At 34.6% G+C, this 14,441-nt stretch overlaps 1 protein-coding gene across 1 annotated transcript; it reads right to left on the reverse strand.

Annotated features, from left to right (window-relative positions):
- Positions 1-595: 595 nt before the first annotated feature.
- Positions 596-1,816, reverse strand: LOC104238370 (heavy metal-associated isoprenylated plant protein 20-like). Its single transcript, XM_009792710.2, has 3 exons — positions 1,651-1,816; positions 1,448-1,523; positions 596-1,073 (listed from the first exon to the last, which is right to left on the reverse strand). Exons 1-3 carry the CDS (start codon positions 1,723-1,725, stop codon positions 778-780), a joined length of 447 nt encoding a protein of 148 aa, XP_009791012.1. The 5' UTR covers positions 1,726-1,816; the 3' UTR covers positions 596-777.
- Between the last annotated feature and the right edge of the window lie 12,625 nt (positions 1,817-14,441).

Here is a 14,441-nt window from a genome sequence, read left to right on the forward strand (position 1 = left end):
TTTATACTTGCAGACCTTTGAGTATTTTCCGCATCTATGGTATTTCAGTCAGACTCTTTAGTAGATTATCATGTTTTATATTTACCTCTAGCTCATAGTTATACCACGTGTTGATCCAGCCATGTAGTTGGTTCGCTCGGTCACATGTAGTCAGGCACCGAGTGTCGTGTTACGCCCAGACTATGATTCGGGGCGTGACAACAACTCAATCTAAACACATTACTTCCTTTTGATATATATATATATATATATATATATATATATATAACTAGTCCTGGGCAAAAAAATTTAGAACTGCTATGTTTTTAACATACAATATTCTAATGCATTCATCTCCGCACATTATTGAACAACCATTAGGATTTTCATCTCTAAACTTAGAGATGAGCGTGTTATACACACTATTTGTAAAAACTTTCTTTATACTATCATGTCATCTAATGATATCGGTAAGTAAACTTTATTAAAATATAAATTTAAATTCTTGAAAATAAGGCAGATTATCTGCTACAACAAGTAAATATATTTTTACAGTGTAAGAAATTAAATTCTTTACACCAACGATGTATATAATCTAAACTTTGAAAACGCTCCATGATAAATTTGTTCTAGTTCAGCATAGAAATATTTTTTTGGCTACAAAAGAACACGAGAAAGTACTTCCTATACAACTCAACATCTAAACATATTTTTAACATATACTAGTCTAAGACAAAAAATTTAAAACCGGCACGCTATTAGTAACATATACTACAAAATTCTAATGCATTAATTTCTTCACATGATAGAACAAGCATTAGGATTTTCATCACTAAACATGGAGGTGAGTGTGTGAGTAGGTGTATTTGGTACTATTTGAAAAGCTTGAGGTACATCCCTCACATAGCCAGAAGGTGCTTTCTTGTCATAAACTCCTGGTGCATACGGATATGATACCAAATTGTATTCTACGTATGGCCAAAATTCTGCTTTCTTTCCTGTGTTCTGCACTTTCTTTAACACCTTCTTTGGTTCAACATTACCACTCACTGTTACTCGGCTTTGTTTTCTGCTTACATCCACTGATTTCACCCCTACAACATACAATTAAGCAATTAGAATATAAAAACTCAATACAAAGAATTTTGTGGAAGTTACATATTTGGCTGGTAAAAAAAGTTATATTCGCTAGTCAAATATACAAAATATACATTAATTATGTATAAAATATGTATATTATATGTATATTATACATTAATATACAAACTATATAAATTGTCGGCTGTTATTTTTTAAAACGGTTATAATGTAGAAAGAGTCTAATTACAAAATAAGAACTTGAACCGTCGAAGCTATGTGATAAATTTTAAGTAATGAATTTAATTTATATATATTGACATAGTATAAAACATTATTTATTCACTTATTATTCTTGATTTCTTTTATGCATAAGAGAGATGAATTAAACCTTTCATAGACGAAACTGCATTTGTAACCTTCCTTTCACAGCCATCACAATCCATTTTCACCTTTATTTCAACTGTCTGAAATGGGAAAAGAAAAAAAGAAAAAAAAATTAGTTTCAATATCACGAAGCCTTAAAATTTAATAAAGGAAAAAAAACAAAAAGAATTAAGGGGTAAAACACATGGAATTAGCATGCAAATTTACCTGCATTGGTTTGCGTTTGCTTTTTCTTGTACTTGTAACCTCAAACATATCTGATATGTGATCAATTATACCCATTTTTTTCTTTCAAAAATAATATTTCTTGTGTGAGAAAGTAGTAATTAAAGGGAAGAAAGAGAGGTTAATTAAGGTTCATGAACTAAGAAGCTTGCAGTATATAAGGAAACTTGGTTGAAAATGCTAGTATTTATTACACTAGATTTATCAAACAACACTTGAGGAGTTGTCAACAAGCTGTTTTTGAAGAAATTATAAACAATATTTTAAACTTAAGAAAGTGACTTATGTCGGCTAATCATAGAATGAACCCCAAAGATATCAAGTTAACTTGGACAACTAGACAAATTGGAGGGGTTTTGGTTGGACCCCAATTAATCAATAACTAGGTAATTACTTTTTTTTTTTTTTTGGTTTATTTATTTGTTGAAAACTTGTACAAACTTAACATAGTTGCCATAATGCCATTAGATATTGCAATATCCTTTGCATAATGTTTCTTCTTTCTTACGTCTCACCTTATATTCTTGGAGATGATTGTTCTGGTTTTCTTAGTTCAAAGATACACATTAACCATTAATATTAATTGTACTAATTTGAACTTTTTAAAAGTATGAATGCAAAGGTTGGATTCGTTGTGAACTCGTTCACAATCATTCATTCATGTGATTTATCCACTGTGTCATTCTGTCAAAGACCAACGCGTTTAGGATACTCGGTCTATCATAGCTGTAACAAATTATTTAGTAATGATTTTCTTTTCACCACTACCAAGAAGTGTGCACGAATGGATGAGACCACTTCATTTTTAACTAGAGATCCCGGGAGCGCTCTCCCTATTAGTCGGGGACGTGAATCCTGATTATTTGGGACGATAAGTTTCAAACACAATAGATAAAGCAAAAGGAAAATATTTTCTTTTCCCTTTCTTCCAAATTTTTCTTCCGTTAATCCTTTTCCCCCCTTCAAACAACGTTAGTGTCCAGTTCAACTTGTGCATACCTTTAACTATAATATTGAGTACACGCTATCTTCCACTTGTATATACACCAAGTAACTCTATTAACTTAGGCTTAGGCCGATAAGAAAAAATTATCTACCGTGTTTTTAGTTGCTGAAATTTAAACTTTGGCATCTCATAATTTTCACTTGCTTCATTGGCTATGCAACGTTAAACGTTTTATTTCTTGGGTCTATCTTAACAAATTAAAAATCTAGGACTCTATGTTTATCCAAGAGCTACAGCTGCACAGTAAATAGCTAAATTAAACTAGGTAAATTTTCGAATAATCATACAAGTAATCGGCAAAATATAGGCCAGACACATTTGCTCTTCAACAAAGACATCTCTTTTTCCCCAAGTGCCAAGTGTGTTTTCTTCTCTATTAAGCAGATCTACTTTGCATAGTTGCTGTTCAATAGCAGTGATTGGCATTGTTGGTTTTATTATACAATCAATGACCTGGAGCCCATCTTTTTGCATTATTTTTATGAAGAAATGGCTGCTATGAATTCTTAATACTACTTCATGTCCGTCAGCCCCTTCCAACGAGGGTTATAGTAGAGTAGTGAATACTCTTTTATCTTTAACTAACAGTTTCGGATTCGAGCCTTGTTTATGGAGTGATATTTGTTAGAGAGTGTTTTACTTTTATTGCTGAATTTTTCGGTATAAATCCAAATTTAGTCGAGTTCCAATACAGATACATATCTTGATAATAAAAAAAACCCCTTTCATCATTACTACCGATGTGACATTCATGTAAACCATGAGCTTATTACCCCGCTCTTTTCTGTTTGAAAGACATCCTTCAATTTTCTTTACTAGTATAAGTCATCTATCAAACACACAAAAAGAAATAAGGAAATAAAAAAGGAAAAAGTTTGCCACATATCCTTTGCCCAACTTATAGGCTATCTTTTTTTTTTTTCCTCCCTTCTTTTAATTATGTGGCGTATACCCAGATGAAGTGTATAATTATACAATATGATGTGGCTATTTTTAATGGGATAGCTGAATGAATTATTTGAGAACTTAGATACTGCTGAAAGAAATGGAGAAGATTCATGTTATCCAATGTGCTAAAACTATCCTCATGTTTCCTCTATAGTCCAATCATTGATCTCCAGCCTTTTTCTCACCTACTCTTAGAAATCTTGATGGGTGTGCAAATAATAGAGTTTTTCAACAATATCATCCTTATTGTTTAGCGATTTTTTTTTACTTCATCCTTGTAATATCTCATTTTAACTGATAATATTACTCAAATTTCCCAAACTTAACCAAAAACATCACTCTATTTAACTTTTCCATCTTGTCTAACGGATGGGAAAAACAAGAGCCTCGCATTACCTTCTACTTCTCTAGAGGAGTTCGTGAATTCTCTAGAATTGAGGTCCCACTCATGTCCCATCCTTAAGAATATAGCCATATTAGGTGTAAAGCAACTCTCCAACATTGCAGGAAACTCATCGTGCATTTGCTGGTCCAATTTATCATGACCATCATCTTTAACTAAGTCATCAATACTTTATCGGAACATACAATATATGGTGAATGTTGAACCAATGTGAAAAATATAACTCTGGACATTTGGGAGTCCAGACTTATAATCTCTATTATAAAGTCATAAATTATGACCAATTTCTTTGCAGTTGTGGAGAGGATAAGCAGGTTCTTCGAACGGATAGTTGTGTTGAGATGGCAAGATCCAAAAATTAACAAACCAATCTGAAAGTACAAGCGGGAGTGAATTGTATCCGATTTGTAAATCTTAGTTGACTATGTAAGCAATTAGTCGACTAGACTTTACATAGTGATTAATCGCAGCAGAAATAAACTGAGCAAACAGAAAAGTAAAGGAGACACATCAATTTTTATACTGGTTCAAGTACCAGTGTGGTACCTACATCCAGTTCCCTTGGGTCATAAGGGTTCTCTTAGATATTCAGTAAGAGTTTACAACAGTGATGGTTTTAGTACGTTCACCACCGACAATATATAGCAACAATATTTCTTTCTAATGTTGACACAACTCTCGTTTTATTTTTAACTCTTCTTATTTTTTGCGATACTTGTAGACTCAAGAATACACTGTTTGTACTAAGAACTAGAAAGGTGTAAAAATAGATGATGTACTTGCGTGCCCTTCGATGTCCTTCTTCTTCCTTTATAGCTTGATGAGTCTTCTGTTTCATTGTCTTCTGGGATTGTATGGCAGCAATTATTGGAGACCTTTCCTTGTGAGGCATATACATCTAAGAGTGAGACTCAAAGGTAGCCTCATGAATCTAGCTTGAAAGGGTAACTAGATTCATTCTTAATCTTGAAGAATTGGTTCCTCCATTTCTCCTTGATTAGTGCTTTCGCAGATTGTTCTTGATTTGGTCTCTAGCCGTGATTTTCTCTCTTTCTTTTCTTGCACGCTTGAGGATCTTTGGCAAGGCTGATTGATTGATTGATTTTTCTTCTTTGTTCTTTGATTGATTGATGTTGTTGTTGTTGATGTAAAGTTCAAAATATATAGCCGTTGAGTTCCTCTGATTTCCCATATAATCTTCTTTCCTTTCATCAATGTCGTTCCTCTAGATCTGCACACAATGAGATTTCATTAGTCAATGCTTCTTTAGATTGTTGAACATTATTAAAATTCTAAACTTAACAATCTCCCCCTTTTTGATGATGAAAATAATATAAAAAGAGTTCGACTAATTTAAGGGATACTTCCCCTTTTCGAGTGTACTTCTGCTCCCCCTGTCTTGGAGCTCTGCCTTGTTTGTTGCTCCCCCTATCTTTGTACTCTTTTTCTTCTGTCCCTTTGACATCAATCAAAAAGAGCAAGAAAAATAATAGCTAATAATAGTACTAGTTAAGCAGGCAAAAAATATATACAGCTAGCAGTTTTACTGCGCATAGTCGACTGACATGCCCATCCAGACACAACCAAAAGAAAATGTTTTAACATCCACCACATAAAACAAAATAAAAAGATTGCCTAAATAGCTTAGACAATTAGTTCCTTCCAAGGAAATACTTCAAGGTGTTGATCACTTTGGTAAGAAACTGTCATAGAAGTCATTAATATCTTTGGTGACTTTGGTCAGCTTCTTAGTTACATCCTGCATAGCCCTGATTCCTTGCCTTTTTATTGCTTGGAGAGTGATACTTATCTTAGACACATCTGCTCCAGTTTCCTTGGTTACTGTCCTGATCTTGTCCACATGTTCCTGCATAGAGGTTAGCAATTTCTTGATACCTGCAATATTTTGCTGCATTAGCAGCAACTGATCTGAGGAAGAGGATTTGTTGGCTTCAGATTTAATCCATCCAGTGTCCTGTTGAGGGATGAATTCAGGTGCCTTGTCTTTCTTGAGCCACGATCCCTCAATCAAGGTATATCCCATCATGGCAAAGGAAGTCTTGGCATATGTGCTGGAGATGGTTTTAGGAGCATAGAGAGACAGATTCACTTTCATAACTTTCAAGATGTGAGAGATTAGTAAACAGATCTCTGATAGATATGGTGCTAAGTGAACCAATACATGGTAACAATAATGTGGGCTAGTACACGGTGTTCAAATTTCAAACTTTTTGGACCAATATTTAGGGGTTTTCAGACCACACACTTTTAGCTTCCTCAAATGACACTTCAAAATTATCAGGTCAAGAATGTTGTACAAATAGACTATACCCAACAAACTTTGTTGCAAAGATTTTCTCAAACTGATAAGCGTCAAGAATAATACGAGTTCCTAAAACCATGGATTCTAGATCATCTTTATCATTCACAAACAGATTTGCAAAAATTATACGCACATGCTCTTCATAGATAGTGTCACCAAAAGTAGCAAATAGAGAGGCAAGTTTTTGAGTTTCAAACACAGAGATAACATCACAGTGAGAGTTTTGCATATATTTCAAACTTGCAGTGCGACCAAAAGCAATCGACTTTCCTTTGAAAGCAACAAACTTAGCCTTCTCTTCGGGGCCATAGAAATTCATCTTGTCATCAGGGCCAAAATTTATGATTTTAGTTTTCCCTCTTTTTCGAGAAGATTGTTTGGGGAAAAACTCCATTAAACGCTTTCCATCCATCTTTTTGGGAGACGAGAATAGCTTCTTGAGAATTACTATAATCATCCTCGGACAATAGACAATCTATGTTTTCTAAGAATTTTACATCAACAGGATCATCAGTTTGATGGTTTTTCTTGAATCGATGGCTTTTTCTGGGTATGGAGGAGGAATGAGAGGGTTTGGTTTATTCCATGAGTAAAAGAGAGCAGAGAGAGACTGATTTTCTTTGAGAGAATGGGAGATGAGGGAAGGGGTTAAAAGGAGTTTGAATGGACGCCTCGATTCTCTGAGAGATGTGTGAAGAGCAACTGAAAAAGTTTCTTTCTGCAAGCCCAACGTTAATTCAACAATTAATGCATGTACATACTAATCAAGTACTAGAAGATTTTTCGGGCAAAAATTATGAAGAATAATTATGGAAAAATTTATAAACTTAGATAATTATGAAAAACATTTAGCACAGTTAGATGGGAATTGGACAAATACCAATTTTGTCACGAAGGAAAAAAATCTTTCTTCAAGCAATGGTTTTGTAAAAATATCCGCTAACTTATTTTCAGTATGACAAATTCTAACACAATATCGCCTTTGGCAACATGATCACGTATAAAATGATGCTTAATCTCAATATGCTTAGCCCTAGAATGATACATAAATTTTTTTGAAAGACAAATAGCACTAGTGTTATCACACATAATAGGAACAAAGTTAAGGTGTAAATCATAATCTAATAGTTGATGCATAATCCATAGAACTTGTGTGCAACAGTTGCCTACAACCAAATATTCTGCTTCAGTAGTAGATAGGTCTACACAGCTTTGTTTCTTTCTGTGACAGGATATAAGATATTTTCCAAGTAATTGGCACGTTCCACTCGTGCGTTTCCGGTCAATTTTATCTCCTGCAAAGTCAGCATATGAAAAACCTTTGAGATCAAAGACATCTAAACTTTCGTACCATAATACATAGTTGACTGTCCCTATCAAATATCTGATAATACGTTTGACAGCAGTCAAGTGAGACTCTTTAGGAGTTGACTGATATCTTACATATTTATAAACACTGAACATAATATCAGGTTGACTAGCCGTAAGATAGAGTAGAGAAACAACCATACCTCGATACATTATTTCATCGACACTCTTACCATCTTTATCTTTATCCAAGGTAGTTGACGGACTCATAGGCATCCCTATGGCCTTTGCATCAGATATGCCAAACTTTTTGATGAGCTCTTTTGTGTACTTTGTTTGACTAATGAAAATCCCTTTATGTACTTTCTTGATTTGAAGCCCAAGGAAGAAGGTTAATTCTCCTATCATACTCATTTCAAATTCCCCTTTCATGATGTTTGAAAAGTCCTTGCATAAAACAGGTTTAGTACTGCAAAAAATAATATCATCTACATAGATTTGTACTATTAAATTACCTTCAGTCGATTGTTTGATAAAAAGAGTAGTATCAATATTACCTTTGTCAAACCCATGTTCGACTAGGAATTAAATCAGTCTTTCATACTAAACTCTAGGAGATTGCTTTAAACCGTACAAGTCTTTGGACAGTTTGTAGACATGATTTGAAAATGATTCATTTACAAATCCTGGAGGTTGCTTAACAAACACTTCCTCAGAGATGAACCCATTTAAGAAAGCAGTTTTCACATCCATCTGAAATAGTCTGAAACACTAGTTAGCAGCATGGGCTAATAGGATGCGAATAGATTCAAACCTGGCAATAGGGGCGAAGGTCTCCTCGTAGTCAATTCCTTCTTGATGTGAATAGCCTTGAGCGACCAGTCTAGCTTTATTTCTTACTACTTGTCTAGACTCATTTAACTTATTTCTATACACCTATTTTGTTCCAACAATGGATGCATTTGGAGGTGTAGGAATGAGTTCTCATACCTTATTTTTCTCTAATTGATCAAGCTCTTCCTTCATTGCAGTTGTCCAGCTTTCGTCCCCAAAGGCCTCATCCACCTTTTTGGTTCGAACTGGGATATGAGAGCAATATTTGATGTTTGCTTTAGTGATCTTATAGTTTTCATTCCTTCTTGAGGATCTCCAATGATGTACTTATGTGGATATCCAGGATCACTTTTCGATTCATTTGGAACAACTGATACTGGCTCCTTTTCAACAGGATTTAAGTGTTCAATTATAGAAGGTTTCTGATTGTCTACAGGACTTTTAGTCAATTGATCTTGCTGATCAGTCACCTCATCACGAGTGTTTTCACCTGTATTGATAGATTTTGGAACTATGAAAATTTCCTCATCTTTAGGAAATTTTTCATTCCTTAAGCGAGGGTTAGTGTCCACAAAAACAACATGTATGGATTCTTCAATGAAAAGAGTACGCCTATTAAAATCTCTTTCTGCTCTACTAGAGGGAGAGTATCCAAAAAAACGACCTTCATCGCTTTTCTGATCAAAGTTACCAAGATTGTCTTTTCCTTTGTTGTGAATGAAGAATTTGCAACCAAAATGATGAAAATAAATGATGTTGGGTCTTTTACCTCTCCATAGCTCATATGGAGCCTTCTTGAGAATAGATCGAATTAAGCATTTGTTGATGATGTGATATGCTCTGCTTACAGTTTCTGTCCAGAAGTGGTGTGGAAGTGAATTTTCCACAATCATAGTTCGTGCCATATCTTGCAAGGTTCTATTTTTGCGTTCTACCACTCTATTTTGTTGAGGTTATCTTGCAGATGAAATATTGTGGGTGATCCCTTGATCATTGCAGAAGTTCTCATTGCTTTCAAATTCTCCTCCATGATCTCTTCTTATGGAAGATATGTAGTAACCTTTTTTCCCGCTATACCCTCTTGCAGAAGACTTCAAAATTCTTTAATGCCTCATTTTTATGACTTAGAAAAATAATCCAGATAAATCGAGAAACATTATCTATTATAACAAAGACATATTTTCTACCACCTATACTAGCAGTTCTAATTGGACAAAAAGGTCCATATGCAAGAGTTGAAGAGGTTTTGTAGTAGAAACAATATTTTTAAATTTAAAATAGGACCTGGTTTATTTTCCTAGTTGTCTAGAATCACGGATTTGATCTTTTGTAAAATCTACTTTTGGAAGGCCAATGACAAGCTCATTTTTGAAATATTTATGAATAGTATGCATGCTAGTGTTGACACCCAATTTTTTCCTATATATTTTCAATATGTAAAATAACTTCAAAATAGCATATATATGCATATATAAGCATGTCCAAGGATTTTATTATTTTAAAGGGTTTTAATGTATTTATTTCCCCCTTTGTTTATCTATAAAATCCCAACAATTATTTTCAAAATTTACTATCTTGATAATTCATCTATTGGATTTTTTATATTTATGCCAAAATATGGCTAAAGTAATTTTTACAATTTCATTTAATATTTTTAAAGCTAAATTACACATAATTACAATATTAGCCATTTTAAGACTTAATTATATTTTATATTCTTAAAATTGAGTCTTGTATTTTTATATTGTTAATTATGTACTGAAAATCATTTTAGCCCTTTCAATTTAGTTTTCAGAAACTATTTACTATTTTTATAAATTTAAAAGAGAAACCTGGCTTTTTAAATAACAACCCTTTTTGCATTTCAATTATAACCTAAATTGAACCCCAATTCCCCAGCCCAATTTTAATTTAAACTCGACCCTTACCCAATTAAATCCTACCCAAACCCGGATCCCCACCTACCCCTTTTAATCTAGGTCGTTGATCATTCAGATCAACGGCCACCGTTCTACCTTACCTTTTTAACCCAAAACGACCCCTAACCTAATTCATTTGTTACCTACCCGCCGCCCTTGAATCCCCTCTCCTCTCAAACTCTCTCTGAAACCTAAGGCTAAATCTAGCTGCCGCCACCCAAATCCACCCTAAAACCCTTTGATTCTCACTCAACCCTTGGGCTCCCATGGTTGTTTGAGACATATACCAGTCTCTTATGTCTCCTGCGTGCCTGTTTTCGTGATTTCATGGAAAGATCTTGAAGAGATCTAACCCAGATCCGGCTCGACTTCTATCTTTTGTCTTTTTCGGCCATCCATGGTCAATCGAGTCAGATCCACGGCTTTTCCGGGTAGATCAGTAGCTTTTCGAAGTTTTTCTCACTTTTCTAGGTTCTCTAACACCCTAACCTATTAAGATCTTTCGATTTTCTTTTAGATCTACCTTAGATCTATGTATGTTATGAACCTCTTAAGTGTTTTCCTCAAAAGATTTCCGATTTTTTTCCAAGCGACTCTCCGTCTTCAAAAATTAGGGTTTATTAAACTCTTTCTTTTAAAAAAAAATCTCTTCTCTGATTTTAGTGTTGTTTATGATTTTACTGTGTTCAAACTATTTGTTACGCTTTTATTCTACATGATTAACCATGTTGAAAACCCTAAGCATCTTTGATATTATCCAAGGTTTTGGAACTGCCTTTATTTGTTCTGTATGAATACTGGGTTCGATTAACTTCTTTGTGTTTGAATCCTTTTCCTTGATTGACTTGTTTGATTATGAGTTCTTACCATCTTTTAAACTCGACTATTGTTAAAACCCTAATTTCTTAAAGGGTTTTCTCATTTATTACTGTGAGTTCTTTACTTGTTTCTGACTCTCTTTACCTGTTATACTGGTTTCTTCACTTTGGTTCTACGTGTGAGCCATGACTACTTGACCTTGTTGATTACCATGCTTTGAATAGTCCCTAGCCTATTCATGTCACTCCTTTATGTTTATGTCCATCTAGTTTGCTCCTTTTTGTCAATATGTTTGACCCTACATGTCTAATACGCTTGTTCATTCCCTTCTACTTATATGTTGAAGTGCAAAATCATGACCACTTCTTGATTGATCTTGATTTCCTTAAGTGACGGTTTAATTGCAAGGTTTTCTTATAAACCCTAATTTTACTCGTTTGTTTAAGTTGATTGATTCTTTCCTTTATTTGTTGTGATATTTTACCATGCTGAATCCTTTCCCAAAATTAAGTATATCTTGTACTTAGACTCAACTATTTACCCTATACCTTTACTACCCCTTTTATGGCAAGAATCAATCTTTCTCAAACTGATTTCTTTCCTTAATTGTCCCTGTCAGTATCGTTTGAATAGTAATCCCTTGATTAAAGGGAAGTACTTTTATTAATGGGATTCTGATTGTGATTATTGCCATATTTGTGTCAAACCTTTACTGGTTACCTTATTTTTCTACTCATTTTCAAAGCTATAAATACCCTACTCTCTTTTCTTTAAAGACACGAACAATTGAGTTCAGAATACACACTTACACACTCAATAATCTCTCTTTCTCTACTATTACTTGTGCTACCGCTTTGTCTAGCCGGTTGAAAGTCAAGGCTAGACTATAGAATCCTACTTGCCTTATCTTTTTGCACTTTGCTTCTTTAACTGGTATGTCCTAGTTTAATTTTAAAGCTTCAACAACAACATTCTTCTTTATTTGTTTCAGTTTCCCTCATTTTTTCTACTTGTGGTTCTGTTAAGTTACATTACCAACATGCTATAATGTTTCCCCTTCCCTTTAGATTAATGCATGTGTGTCTCCAAGCATGCCCTATCAATCACTTATTGTGTACTTATCATCCCAAGCCCCCTATCCCTTCAATGTGCTTATGTTCTTTCTGACTAGCCTGTGATCATGCCAGTATCAGCTATTGTTGTGCATGTCCTACTAGTCCTAAGACCCTTGATGGGGTTATATGTTGCAGTCAATGTCTGTGTATCCCCAGTCCCTTGACCCCTCTGTGTGCTTACTGATTCTGTATGTGATCCCATCTTGGGAGTTTTAAGTTTTATTTACTACTACAACTGATTTCAATCACCTCTGTTACTGACTGCTTTCAAAATGGACTATCAGTCCAGCTTTTTTTAAAAAACAAATCCCATTCAACATGTGTTCTGCACTTTTACTATACTTTTAGAATATAGGTTCTGCCCCTTTTGTGTGAGCCTTGCTTTGGGATGCTTGAGCTCCCTCTGAACTTGGACACATAAGGGTTGGCTCTTCCACACTGCACTTACTCTATTTGGTTATGCAAATCTGGGTGTGAGCACTGCCTGTAATCCCTTGAGATCCTTAGGGAACTCTGACACACCTAGACATGAGAAGGTTTTGGAATAACATTTGGCATTTGAGGTGGTTTATTCCATAACTCAGAGAGGAAGTCAGAATCAGGCTTTCTATGGTTGTAACATCTTATTTTTGCATTTCTTATGTAATTCAATCATTTGGTTTGTAATAATTTGTAAACAAGTATGGGGTTGACTAGTGAAAAAGGATGGGGAAATATGCATGCTATATTTATTAAAGGGTAGAAAACATGTTCCTAGGTTTATATTCCTACTTGCGCAATAGAAATCATGCTTAGGACTCATTTTATGCATTAGAGATCATGCTCCTTAGGACATACGCTTACTGTTTTCAGCATGTCCATTTCACTAACATATCACTTATCAAGTCCTACGTTAATAATGGTGTTTCTACAATCATATTCCTACTTCCATGTACACTTAGAGATCCTGTTTAGGCTAAACAACACTAACAAACATATCATCTCTGCATATTCTAGAAATCATAATTAGACACTGTAATATTTATGCATATAGAAATCCTGCTTAGGATTCTGCATACACATCATTTTGCATCTCCGTACATTAGATACATGTCTTTAAGATTTCATTTATATTTGCTTTAGCACGCTTAGTCTAACTATGAATCATAAAAGGGAATAAAACAATTTTACTCAGTCCTTTACGACCAACTGGAGATAATTCTATGTGCTGAAAACCTGGAAAAACATGCTTTAGGTAATAAAAGTAATCTCCAAACTGTCTTAATAACTTGGAACAACTGCTGCACCTCGCTTTGCGCCTAGGCAAGCCTTAGGTAAAAATGATAAAACTGGAATTGCCTTTGTTTAATTATCAACTGCTACAACCAGCAGGCAGGCCTGATTCAGACTTCTTATCTGAGTCATGTAATAAACTTGGTTCTGCTTCAACAACTTAAACATCCTGCCTTAGGATTTTAAATTCAGACCTTAACTGTGTAAAAGTCATGCTGTTTACGTGTATTATTTGTGGAGGTATAACTGATCCTTCTATCTGCTTGTATGTTTCCCCCTAATTGCAATCTTATATGTTTTGTACGTCGCTTTAGCATTTTTACCTTTAAACCTGAGGTCTACCTAGAACCTCCTTCTTTTAGTAATAAGAGTCCTAAAAATTCCTCTGGGACTAATAGGAAAGGACGGATAGTAGCATGCAATAAGAGTCGAGACCAATCATCGCTCTAATTACCTTTACGGGGTGGGAAAGGGTAGATATGGATATAATGACCGGTGCGCTAATACCACGTGTAGCCCCTCTTTTGAGAAGTGTCATACCAGGTATTGCATCGATGTGATCCACATTACAAACAAACCTAGGACACCCCTTCCCCCTTTTCTTACATTCATAAGCATGCTTTAGATTGTAACTCTTTTCAAAATTTAGCCTTTCAATAATTGTTTTCAAACTTTTTGCGTGTTTAATCTTAAATCCCCTCTATTTGAGTCAATACTTGTCTATTTGTACAAATTCATAAAAACTGTCTAGCCGGGAACCACACTAGTGGATCCTGAGGGGTGCCTAACACCTTCCCCTTGGGATAATTTCAAGCCCTTACCTATC

Source organism: Nicotiana sylvestris, chromosome 4 (assembly GCF_000393655.2).
Source record: "Nicotiana sylvestris chromosome 4, ASM39365v2, whole genome shotgun sequence".
NCBI classification, from domain to species: domain Eukaryota; kingdom Viridiplantae; phylum Streptophyta; class Magnoliopsida; order Solanales; family Solanaceae; genus Nicotiana; species Nicotiana sylvestris.